We start from the raw sequence: 13,454 nt of genomic DNA, 5'->3' as shown, positions 1-13,454 counted from the left end.
ATATCCCAAATGTAAAGAAAAATATTTACAGAAATCTTGACTTGAAATAATGAAAACAAAAAGCAGAACAATAGCTAATAGTTAATGTCTTTAAACATATCCTTATATAGTAACATGACCAAATTTTGTTATGCTTTATACTGCTATTAGTAAGGACATCTTGAAAGAGAACTGTTCACCACATCTCAACAAAGACAAAGCTAGGCACCACATTTGTTTTAAAACAGCCTCCTCTTCTCCTCCCTGAAAACATACAAAAGACATCCAATACTTAGAAGTGAACAGTGAATATTTGCCTGAGCAATAATTAAGAAGCTTTATTCTGTCACCCATTCTGTAGAGAAATACTGCTTTGAAGGGTTTTTTTATCAAAGGACACTGATGTCTCCTGAAGAATGCCTCCACAGTATCTCCTAAGGCAAAATTTAAAATTACAGACTTTATGTTCTGCTCTTAAAACCAAATTTAGCAGACTAGCTCTATGATTCTAGTTTCAAAAACACTAGACGTAATTTGCTGCTAGGCACAAGCTTCAGTCCCTCTTTGTCTCAGGTGTGAAGGTAACCCTGCTCTAAGGATATAACAGACAATAAACTTGTCCAAACACTCCTAAACATCATCTTTCAAAACATCTAATTTACTTCACATCTGACAAAGAATAAAGTCTACAGCACTGTACAAACAAAATACTCTACAAACAGGTTTTGTGTTGATTTCTCTTACAGACACGCATGGACAACTTGTGGCAAAGTCCTAACTGTTTTTCCAGTGTCTGCTGCACTTCAGTGGTAGGAACTGGAAAGAAAAAAACAAGCACTTGTGTTCTACCTGCACACCTCAACTGTGTCACAAATCATACTTTCTGAGTCACATGGCTTCAGTTACCCATGACAGACTGCTATATAGGCTTAATTCTTAAAACTTATCACCTCCTGATTTTCTTTTTTTTTCCCTTTGTAAGGGTGAGGAGAGGGGAAAAGATCCCATTTCTAAACAAGCCCCAACCAGTGCAGCTACATGTGCTACCAAATTTGCTGGCCAGTGAGATTTCCCTGGACACTTTGTCTGTTCCTTAATGAGTAACTAGCTGTCTATAACCTTACAACATATTCTCGTCCTGCCACTCTACATTTCCACCATCATTTCATGTCACTCGTGTAGTATTTAAGTACGGAAGTTGTAAAGTTTAAAAGGACTTCACTGATTTTTAACTTACTACTTTTTAAACATAATTTAAATTATGGACCAGCCTGCACTATCCTTACTTAGGCAGAGTACTACCTCATGGCCTCAGGAACACTTTTGATTGCATGAGACTATCTGCATGGTACCTAAAACAATGTTAGTAAGACTATATAATCAGGATGAAATTAGACTTGAAAGAAGACAAGTTCAGAAGCTAAACATTTTGGTATCACAGGGTTTTTTTTTTTTGTAGAAAAAAAAATCCACATTCTTGCCATTCAAATACTTTTAAAATTAAATTGCTGGTAAAATTATATTTTCTGCTGCAACATAAAATATATTCCTCATGTTCATTCTCATTGGGCCTCTTGGTTTTCTCATGTTCACAATTAGATTTTGGTAGAAGTCTGAAGTAAAAAACAAATAGAGAAGAGCTTTTCTAAAGAAGATATACACCCAATTTAATTGCATTAAGTCTGTGTTTTAATATATACTAAACTGACTGAGAGATTTGATTTCCCCCAGTCATTCTACTTATGAAAATCAGGACAGAGAGGAAGAATGGCAAAAACATGTCTAATCCCTTGAATTAAGGGCTGTTTTAAGGGTTCTTATATTATGAAGAGTGCAATCAGCTCCTTCCTACACAGAGATGAAATCTCGATCTCATTCCCATTCCATTTACCTAGTTTCTAGATCTGTTTCAACAGGCTGCTGAAAGTTCACCAGTTCGACCACTCATCCTCTCTACTACTATCATGCAAAAAGAGTCAACCCATCCTGACTAATCCTGCAGCCACAGTGCAATGAAGATAACTGGAGTGAACTGTGCACCCATCATTCCTGGTGGTGAATTCAGGGACTTTTATCACCTTGCTCTGGTGAGAAGAGCATCCAGACTCCTCTTACATGCACTGTCAAAAACATAGGGCAGAGCACTCTGTAGTGAAGAGTTTATGCCTAGAGCTCTAAAACTCTGCACAGAAATGGATTTATTGTCATGACCTTCTGGGATATTCTACTCATGTTAACAATGCCACTTTTAAATAGTAATGCAACATTCAAGACAGTTCATTTCACCCTGATTTCTAATCATTTGAACTATTAAATTCACTTAGCCTTGAGCCATATGCATCCAAGACAAATCTTGTGTGTCTTATTTAAATAGCAATAGAAATGATTAAAATGTTCCAAAACTAAATCGCAGGCACTATTCCTTTCAATCCATAACTACAGCATCATAACGTGGATGCTAAAAGGAATATCATACAACAAGTTATAAGTACAGAACTAATTATAACGTCCAGACTTTTTACAAAGCAAACAAATGTGGAAAAAAAGTGTATTTTACAAAGACGCTGTTAGATAAAGATAAAAAGATACAACTGTATCAACCTTGTATTGATTGTAAGTAGAAACAGGAAATAATCCATTTATCCAAAATTTTCATTTCCTTAACAAATCCAGGGCTTTAGTTTATGTGGCAGAAAGTACCATAGTGTTACCTTAGAATCAAGTAATTTTTAACTGCTGCACTGCTCAAACTTCAGAAAATAGGAATAAAGACCTCAGAAGTAGTTTATGTTGTAACTTTTATTCCTCAAGAATACTTCTGAGAACTAAGTCCAGTTTTCCTCTGGTTTAATACAAGAGCTAAGTAGTTCAGTTCTACTTGAGCAATCCCCATTGCTGAGCTAGATGAGTGGAGACTGCGAACTCCTGTGCTCAGCCAGCCAAATCAGGCTGTTAGCTCTCAAGTCTGTGCACAATAGAAAAAAATTATCTATTATTTTTTCTAAGTATATCTTTTGCAAGCATCTCTTTTGTAGGATATATTTACAGCCCTTAACAGTGAATGTGAGGAAATTTAGTATTACTACACGTATTTTCATAAGCTTTATAGGTCTGGGACCTAAACTATTCTTTTCCCCTAGGGAAGGAGGTCTATGACATGAATTTTCACCTTATGATAGCCATTTCACTAGACTCATGGCCATTTTTCCTACAATGACAGGTCTATTCATGAGTTCAGTCTGGAGGACAGACTATCCCTGCTACCAGCTATTTGTTACACATTTGCAGTGCTCCCCCACTTGAAAAGAAACAGCAAACAAGTTATTTGTCAAGGATCTGGTATATAACGATACCAGATAAATGATGTTGGCATTTGAACAAAAGAGAGAAGAATGTCTGTTTTTAAATTGGAAATATATATGGGCCTGGAAAATAAACAAAGATCTGCTCTCCACACCCAAACCAGAAGAATGATGCTGACAAACAGCTGAAAATTACATTACTTTTAAATAACATCATAAACTGCTATTAAAATATCATGCAGCTGCAGTTAACAGAACTTGCTAATTACTTAAAACACAGCACTAAGAAAATCCATAAACCTTTTTTTACTTTTTTATGTGAAAAAGAACAATTCCAGATTCTTTTTAAGGCTGCTTATTTTCAGAAAAGAAGAAAGTGTAGCTAAAAAAATTTAGAATATGAGTCACATCCTTTCCTACTGTTACCACATGCAACATGTGTGTCCATAAACAAGGAGGTTATCTACACATACAACCTGTACAAGCATGACATTTAAAATTGAATCAGAAAGCATAAAACCAAAAAAGGTCTATAACTATACTCTGATAAACCAAGGTTGCTTTCTTTTAAATGTTAATGGTATCACAGTGCCCATTATTTTACTTTACAATTGTTGAATCTTAAAATACTCTGTGATGGAAAGCTTCAACAGTTTGGGGTTTTTTTTAAAGAAAATACAAATTATTCATTATGGATAGCACTAATTTTGCATCTCACAGCTATTCTAAAAATAGTAAGTATAAAAGAACAAAAATTATTTTGGAGATTTTATTCCTGTCAGAACGACTGACTTGTAACGTGGCTTATAACGCTACTGGAAACAAAACAAATCATACAGTCTTCGACTTGGGGTGACAGGGGCCAAAGTAATATAAAGTATGGCAGCTTTAATAACACATTAATCTTTACTTATGTGAGTTGATTTTGCTCCTCTGAAAAGTCCCATTGTAAATAGAATTGTTCCAGTAAGAAGTAGTGACATGAGCAACATGGTCTATGAGCGAACACCAGGCCCAATGATTTTAGCAATGTTGAGACCACAGTGATCATGAGCTACAAATTACCTACGGCTTCAAAGGCAACCACCAAAGAAGTGGATATGCATGGATCAATAACACAGTGACAATATAGTTACTTACTCATAACTGAAAGAGACTTAAACAAAATAAACTGCACTTTATACTCTTAAATATCACAATCAAATTATTGTACGGATGTTAGTCCATCAGATTATTTCAGGCAAAGAGCATGTATTGCATAGGCAGATTATACTTCCCTTATTAAGCATCTACTGCTTATATTAAAATTTCACCAAAACATTTTAGCTTAATAGGTAGTCTCATTTTTTCCATGCACATTATAAATTATACCCCAGTAAAATTGTATGCTTAATCTTTGGCAAACTTTCTTAAGCATCAAACTTTCACACTCATTCTCCAAATATATTACAGTTTTCTTACAGCGATTTTCAAGATACTATAGCAGGTTAATATTACCTTAGAGAAATTCTTATCTATTGAAAAAAGGAAATTGTTTAGACAGATACAAACAGATCTAAATACATTCCTTTAAAAGTTTTGTACCTACCTACACCTTTAGCCATAACAGGCTGTGAAAAAAATTAAAGAATTAGACATATTTTCTCATTGTTCATTGCATATGAGAAGACATTTTTACAGGGTTTACAAACACACTTGTCAAGATACACACAGCTCCATGCAGTTTAAAATGAAACAATAAAAAATAGACTGCAACTTGAAAGAGATAGAAAAGAGAGTTTCTCACCCCTCAAAACAAAACTGGAACTTTGGTTTATAGGAACGGCTAAGCCCATATACCCTCCTCGTCATCCTGTGTGCCAGATATTAGGAGTTGCACAGAGAAGATGTTAGCATTGGAATGAAAGAAGAAAAAGTTAGTTACTTTGGTGCAAATAAAATACAGTTTTCTTGGCTGTTAAAAACATGAATTTTTTTTTTAGATGTAAGCTAGCAAAAACAACTAGAACAAGTTTGAGTTGTATATACAAGAATCTGCATCTATAGCAACCAAAACAACAAGAACAGTGACGTAAACATTTTTCCCACCCAGTTAAAACAGTGTGTAGGAAGTAGATTATAAGATTAAATATTAAAATATTATCTATTTTTTAATTGCATGCAATTCAAACCAACATTGACAGCAGAAAAAGATCAAACCTTATAAGTAAGCAAAGTAATTACTATAATCAAATTGTCTTAGATTCTGTTAGGTTAAAAGATACAAAACTGCTGAAGTGAACTTCATTAGTGAAGTACAGTTTTCTAACATGCTATCAAATCTATCTTTTAAGCAATCCTCAAACATTGCAAATCGTTGAATGCTATTAGACAGTTCCTCTCCTTTTTTCCATTTTTTAACCATTAGGATTATTTATTTAGAGTTTTAATGATAGATTACATTAATGACAAATACAAAAAATCATAACAATTTCATGAATTTGTTTGTAAAAGGAATTACTTTACTGTAGATACACTGAAAGCAGAAGGTCTTTCTTTATGTTTATTGTAAACCTGAAGTTAAAAAGCACAAAATAAAAACCGTGAACTAAAGCAGGGGAGTGAAATGTTCTTTCCTGGATATGTTTAATGAAGTTTAGATTTTTTTATAATGATTATTTATCTATGCACACACAGATGTGTATGTGCATATCTATATAGTTCTACTGTGGCAAATTCTGATGGGATGCTCAGCTCCTAGAACAGAGGCGCACAACACGATGTTTTTCATTTAACTCAGCATTTCAAAATCAAATAAAATCTTATAATTTTAGATATCCTTAAAATTCACCCATTAATATTTTAGAAACGTAAAAAAATTACAATCTATAGTTTCAGAACTTTGCAAGTTAGCTGGTGTAACATACTGCTGGCACTTAATTAAATCTAAAAACTAAATAAAATGAATGGTAATTAATTATGATTGAAACAGACAGGAATTTTAGCCTGAAAATATACACTGCCAGTATCACTACTGTTCCTAGTCCATTCTTGGAATAAAAAAGAGCTCCCAGATGTCAACCGTTATTAAAAACCAGATGTTAAGATACATGTCTTGCATGTTGCTGAATTGAGTAAAGAAATCTGACAGTCCACTATAAACTTAGCTATCATTTAACACAGAAGAAATGTGGGTAAAATTTTTACAGTTAACTTGGAACATGTCTTAGTTATAAGGTCTGCACAACCACACTACAAAGCAAAGTCACAGTAAGGCCTGAATATTCTTATTTATTTTTGAAACAAAGGGACAGATTCTGTAAAACTTCCAATGAGCTGGGTTCACCTCACTGAAAATACAAGTCTGTCCCTCTGAATTCTACAGGAGCTACTTTTATTCAGGCCTACTAACACTAATTGAACTGACTTTGAAGTTGACAAGAGTTTTGCCAGAGTAAAGGTTGAAGAAAGACTGAAGGATTTCTTTTCCACTGAGTAGTTTGATCCTAATTTCACTAACAGAATGCATTAGGTTAATCTTTGGTGATATCTTTAAAAACAGCAAAAATCAACAAAATGGGCAACTCAGTACATTTCCAAATGACTTCTAACTACATACAGCTGGTTTGCTGTTTAGTGTATTGTAATTCTTCAAACAGGCAGACGTTCATTTTTACTTCAATTACTTGCATGATCTCTTTTTGGCAGAATTCTAGAAGAGTTGAAAAATCAAATATTGTCAAATATTTTTAAAAAGTATTATGGGAAATTACTGACTATATAGTTTGACACTGATCCTGATATACAATAAGCAATAAATTAAAAGCTGGAACTCAGTTAATGTCAATCAATATCACTTTATTGTGTACTTGTCCTGTCAAAATAACTTTCTATCTTTTTCAATTACATAGAGACTCTTTCTGATAAGGTAAGTGCTTTGAAATAACATGCTGAGATTTGTGGAAGGCATTTGATTATATGCCATGAGACACAGTGTCAGCAAAATTAACTCTATATAGAATGAATGCTGCTGGAGAAGGAAGGGGACCGGCAGGTATCTTTTCTCATCCCAAACTTGTTCTGTATTCCCATGATCTGAAAGAAAAGTCTCACAAAGACTGCTTGGAAAAGTGAATGTATTTGGTATTACCTGAATAAATGTTATCAGCTGCATACAATATGACTGAAATCATGTATACAGTGTCATCACTTGAAAACATACAGGGCAAACTTAGAAGACAGGGGACTGCATCTGAAATTGATGATATCAAAAAGGGCTACACAGACCATGGTGGACATGAACATGTGATACAGTGTTGAATTTACAAGGACGAATACAGATGGAGAAATAAAAATCAAAGTTTGCTGTATCTCTATGCAGTAGCATAAGACCATTAATAAAACTACACATCTGGTAGTCATGTCATACTTTTGTGAATATTGGGATGACTGTAACCAGACCAGGAAACAGCTACAAAATTATTGAAAAATTAACTTGGCAATGAGAAACAAAAGAGACTCAACATAACTGGTCACTCAGAAAATATTCAAAGATTGTTTGATCACTATTAACTAACACATACAGAAAAGGAGACAGCTCTTTTATCTAGCAGAAAAAACGGTAGATATCTATAGGATATAATTGCACTGCAAATATGGTACATATTTTTCAATAGTGCATCACTTCTGGATGACTTGAAGATTTTATATCAAGACTTAGACACTTTCTAAAAGATATGGATAACTGTATTCAAAATAATTAAAGAAAAAAATACTGATTTAATGAAGAAATTATTGGGTGGTCAGGTCCACTTCAGCATCTACAGTTAATAAAAATCATCTTCCATCTTTTTTCCTCACATCTGTTTTAGTGAGAATGTCTGTGCCATAATCTTACTCTGTACACAAAGAGTTTATTATGTATTTTCCAATTTTAGTGATTAAGAAGTTCATAAAAAATTAATTAAACACGGTTGATCTATTTTGACAGACAACTGAATAGAAAAAACAAACCCACACTGGATTTTAAATTTTTAATACTAAGAGCAACCTCAAAACCACTCTCAACATACTGTCCTGTTTAAAAAATGTGTTTCTATACAGTTTTTTGACTAGAGTTATAACTATCACAGAAAATCTGTTCATATCTCATTTTCAATTCCACACACTAATTATTTATAGAAGATAAACAGATTTGCACTAACCTAAGTAGAGCTCATCTGCTCATCATTCCTATCAAAAAAGCCCAATGTTTCATAATAATGTGCTTTATTACCTAATACGTTATTTAGTTAATTATGTCATATATTGATGCTAGGTAATGCACTAGCCTAAAAATATTTGGCACTTAATGATAGTTGAGGATAAAGGTAAAATTCCTACAGATATTGGAGAATGTCAACACTCTTTTTGATTAAAAAAAAATAGAATTAAACCAAAGAACCATAATTTCATTATAGGTACTGTCACTTTTTAATTTAACAGAAGCCACAACGTGGCTTTAAGATGCAAGATCTTAAAGAATTATTAAAAGAACTCATTGATCACTTACTGTTCCCACTATGCATACAGGCTGTTTTCAAGCCTGCACTACCTCCTTCCAGTGCATTGGATCAAAGTTATGAGGTAAGACTCAACTATCCTTGTCATTCTGCTGCCTGTTACAATTTGAGGAGTGGATATTTAATGGTGTAAATCCTAACTTAGTGTTACAGGCTTTACAGATTTTTCTGTATGGATAGGAACAACTACCTAAAAGCACTGGATAAAAAGCATGTCAGAATCAGGATTGCAGTTTTCATTGGTTTTGTGAATAAACTATTCTATCAAGAAGCTAAGGTTTGGTACCTCAATGCAAACAGATAATGTAAGAGAGAATACAGAATTTTTCACTGATGTTCAGAGATAAATTAAGTTCATTACCTATTTTTGCATTCTTGACATACAAGCTGCAGTTATGCTTTATCATTTATTAATATTGGATCAGAGGCTTCCAGAAGTATGCTTAGTCTTTCGTATCAGTGTGTATCCTACAGAATCATTAATCTATGGCTCTTTCAAACAATAAACTATAATCAAGAAGTTTTTGATTAATGTTTGTGTACATTAACTGCTTTTTAAACTTGGATCTTTCATTGGTTTATGCAGTCAAGAATGACAAAAACTGCAAAACAAAATCTCAATTACAGACAAGCAAAAAGGGAAAAAAAACCAAAATTCAAGAAACACCAATGGAATTGATAAATTAGCATACATGCTTAATTATTATAAAATTATTATAAATTCAAAATATTTAAGATATTGAATGTCTTGTATTTTTAGCACTGACATCCAAGTCTCTAATTTGGACATATATTTAGGTACAGTACATTGGTATAATCTCAAGTACTATGAAAGCCTTTATACATGGGCTATTTATATATTATTAATTCATTGATTTTATCTCATCCTTTTGCTAGTCCTTTCTTCTGTGCTGCTACTCATCATATTTGACATCTTAAAAAGAAATATCCGGTGTTACTAAATATGATTTACTCTTCTGATCCAATTGCCACAAAACGTGACATTAATACCTCAAAACGGGCTTCAAATTAGCAAGATGAGGAATTTAAGGAGTAGTGCTTGGAAAACACTGCACACAGATGTAGAAAGCTTGTATAAAGATGTCTTCTGCTTTACTATTGAACTATAACTCAATTCAAGTTTTGCAGCCACATTTCTCAGTCATCAATTCTTTAAGGTTTGTCAGTTTCAGTAATAAATTTGAGACAGATAAAAGGGGATACATTACACTGCAGGTTAGAAACAAAGGATAACTTTAATTATGGTGTACATGATCACGTATATCTAAAAAATTTTAACAATTAGATGCCAGAAATTATAAGCCTATTCCTAACTGGTTTGCATATAGCATATTCTTGAGTACTGGTAAATGTGAAATAGTTGCAAGAGGTTATATTTAGCAGTGTGTTGCAACAGCAACAGATCTACAGCCAATACAACTGGTACTGAGAATCAGCATCCATACAATGCACCTATCTTGAGGGGGGGTATTCTGGATTAATTTTGCTCTGTCTGCAAGTCTAAATTCCCTTTAGCAATTTCACTGTGTTGGGGGACCTCCTGGAATGCATCTTTCAGTTAAATTTAATCAAAAAGGAATTCAGTGTGCCCACTCCCACACCGCTTCTGGATATGATCCATAGTGGGAATTATCAAATTTGCACTCTTGATCAGAACTAAAACCCTAATGTAGATGCAATCAAAGACTGCAAAATTCTGCATTGCTATGAGGCCCACTGGTGTATAACATTTGGTTACCTGAAGTGAAGAACATAGTGAAACTGACTCAAAAACCAGACAGCAAATACTTCCATGAAGCTGAAGTACAGCAGATGTCCCCTCACTTTTGTGGCATGCAAGTATCTTTATAAAATCCATTCTTTAAATAAATAAATTTTAAAAAAATCCTAATCTCCTTTTAGACAAAAAGCTTTTGCAATGCAGGCAACATTAAAAACTTGGTAAGTTAAGCTTTTCTGGCTCTCTTCCCACATTAGAAGACCCTTCCTGACAAGGCTCATCACATTTCCCTTTCATGTGCTGGCATGCTAAGAATTAATGTCTTAACTTGGGTTAAATAAATCTAGTGATAACCTGCTCATCTCTTGAACTAACTTTCTGATGACTGATTTACGCTACTCTCCTTATTATCTATGGCTACTAATGGGTCATTAAACATGTAACTACTGTCTCTGGACTGTGAAACTGTCCTACTTACAGCAAACAATTACATTTACAAATATTAATTTCCCCATGTGACACAAAAATCTACCTGCTAACCAGTGAAGTTTCTCTCAAATCTAGAACTTAATCTAAAATCAGAATCTTTCAGAGCTTGGACTTTTATCTGCTACTCAATTTCTAGGAGCAAACATAGCTGAGGACTAATCTCGTGAACTCTCCATACACAGAACAACTGACTACAGAAGAGTTTTGTGCATGAATGATTTGAAGAACTGAGCCTGTAACTGGAAAGAGGAAAGGCTAACAGTGGATTCATTGAAGGCATAGAGTTTTAGAAGGTCTTTATGTTTCATTTGTGTATTCAAAAAGTTGAATAAATCTTAAAAATTGCTTCAGAAATACAGATTTATGTTACAGGTCTATTTTCAAACCTATCCATAACAGAAGGGGTCACAAGTAACCATGCATCACCCAATTATGAAAATGACCATAAAACCCATCTCACCATTTGTTCTATTTGTATATAGTTAGGTTAAAATCAAACATAAATACTGGCAGTGGGGGTAAGTGAAAGGTTGTTTCTGACCACTTACTTTACAACACCCTGACTAGCGTTAACATGAATAAGATGTTTCACCAGATACTCATGCATTCTAAAGCTTTATCACTAGATGAAGCGGAAACTCAATGCTTCTTACAAGAAGTGGTCCGTGAAATCAGATTTGCAATGCAAAAATTTATGGTCCCCTTTGTAGTGAAAGCCTGTGACATGTTATCTCACTTAAGTAACCAGCACCAGATATGCAACTTTTGTTATCAAGTTACTGTCTCCCAGAAATGCATTTTTGGCTCTTTCAGCTGGTCTAAAGACCTATTTTAGACTATGATGGTGGCAGCTAATTTTTCTAGTAAGAAATAGAAGATAAATGTAAACCTCTATACAAGTGTTGTATATTCTAACACACACATTCAGGGGAAGTGAGGGGGAGAGGTTTCTATAGCTAAACATGATCTCAAAAAATTCTTCCATATGTGGAAAAGACTGCAAAGCTAACATATAAATATAGATATATATAAATATACACACTGAGCAGTATGTATACATTTATATCACATTCATTAAACCTCAAAACATAAAATAAATTCATTTCTGTAAGCAAAGGAGAGGTATAACTTTTCAATACACAAAATCCATCTCCTTGAGGTATCATAGACAGCAAAACCTATTTTCTACTTCTTACTCTTAATACAGTTCCAGTTTAGCTGGTCTCTTAGTCAAATTACAAATTTAATATAATTAAAAGGTATATGAAAAATCATATGGCTACAATATACTTACAATTAAGAGGCAGGAATAACAAAAACATTAACAAATATTACAAACGTCTATTGGCTTTTACTTACAATGAGAAAACTTGAGTAGAGCACAATGTTTGTAACTGTAAAATGGCAGTATATCAAAATCAAGAACTAGAGTATCCCTGAAAGATAAATTCATACTCAGAGCAGACTCTTCCAATTTTCAAGGCTCTTTCTTTTGTTCCATCACAAGTACAATGTAATCTACAATGGAATTTAGGTTTGAAACCAATCATATTTTCCTCAAAATCTGGGCAAGCCTCTATTTCAGTTTTTAGGGTAAAGTACAGAGAAATACTCAGATAGATGTCAGAGGCAGGAAAAATTCTCTGTATCTACTGAAATAAGCATATGATAACACTTACTGTCTACAGAAATGCTTAGACAGAAATTGCATCCTCATTAGAAGAGAAGTATTTCCCATTCAGTGACATGTTTATAATAAACAATATAGCCATGATAACTGCATACAATTTAACTGGAAAATTGACTTTTCAGTGGTGACCATGACACAAATAGGATTTTATTGCATTCAGTTCAACATGTCTGAATGATGTGTGATATGAATCGTAAATTCTTTGTTCCAGAGGAAGAGTATGTGTAGCAAAGATGAAAAATTAGAGGAAATACTTAAAAATGTGAAACCATTTATATGACTAATTTGCACTGTACTCCTGAGATCTCAAAACACTAATTAATTCAGCACAATACTAGTTATTTACAGTGGATATGCCTGGGATTGTTTACACTGAATGTACCGACAAGCAAACCTTGCCCTGCCCAAATTCCTAAATTAAATAAATCCATGTGACTCCAATGAGCTTAGAGCAGGCTCAGCACTGTGCTAATGCAATTGCGTGCTTCCTTGCAGCTTGAGGCACCAGCAGAACAAGTTCACATACATTTAGTGAACAGACAAGCGCAAGCTCACACCTGCCCAAACACAACATGTAAACATACAGAATAAAGAAACACACAGAATATTAAACAAAATCTGGGTCAGGGAGGGAGCCAATAATTCCGATTTACTGCATTAAACTGCTATATCATATCACTTCTTTTATATATTAAAATGTTACTGGTGCTTTG

General features: G+C 33.7%; 1 protein-coding gene across 7 annotated transcripts in view; it reads right to left on the bottom strand.

Annotated features, from left to right (window-relative positions):
* ERC2 (ELKS/RAB6-interacting/CAST family member 2) overlaps positions 1-13,454 on the bottom strand; it is a 531,221-nt gene that overhangs the window by 111,990 nt on the left and 405,777 nt on the right. For all 7 annotated transcript variants that reach the window (XM_074836238.1, XM_074836236.1, XM_074836240.1 and 4 more), the window contains one exon: positions 5,068-5,133. In XM_074836238.1, the coding sequence (XP_074692339.1) occupies positions 5,107-5,133 (27 nt within the window). In that variant the 3' untranslated portion in view covers positions 5,068-5,106. The remainder of the gene's footprint in view (positions 1-5,067; positions 5,134-13,454) is intronic.

Source organism: Strix aluco, chromosome 11 (assembly GCF_031877795.1).
Source record: "Strix aluco isolate bStrAlu1 chromosome 11, bStrAlu1.hap1, whole genome shotgun sequence".
NCBI lineage: Eukaryota > Metazoa > Chordata > Aves > Strigiformes > Strigidae > Strix > Strix aluco.
This window is presented reverse-complemented; position numbering and strand designations above follow the sequence as displayed.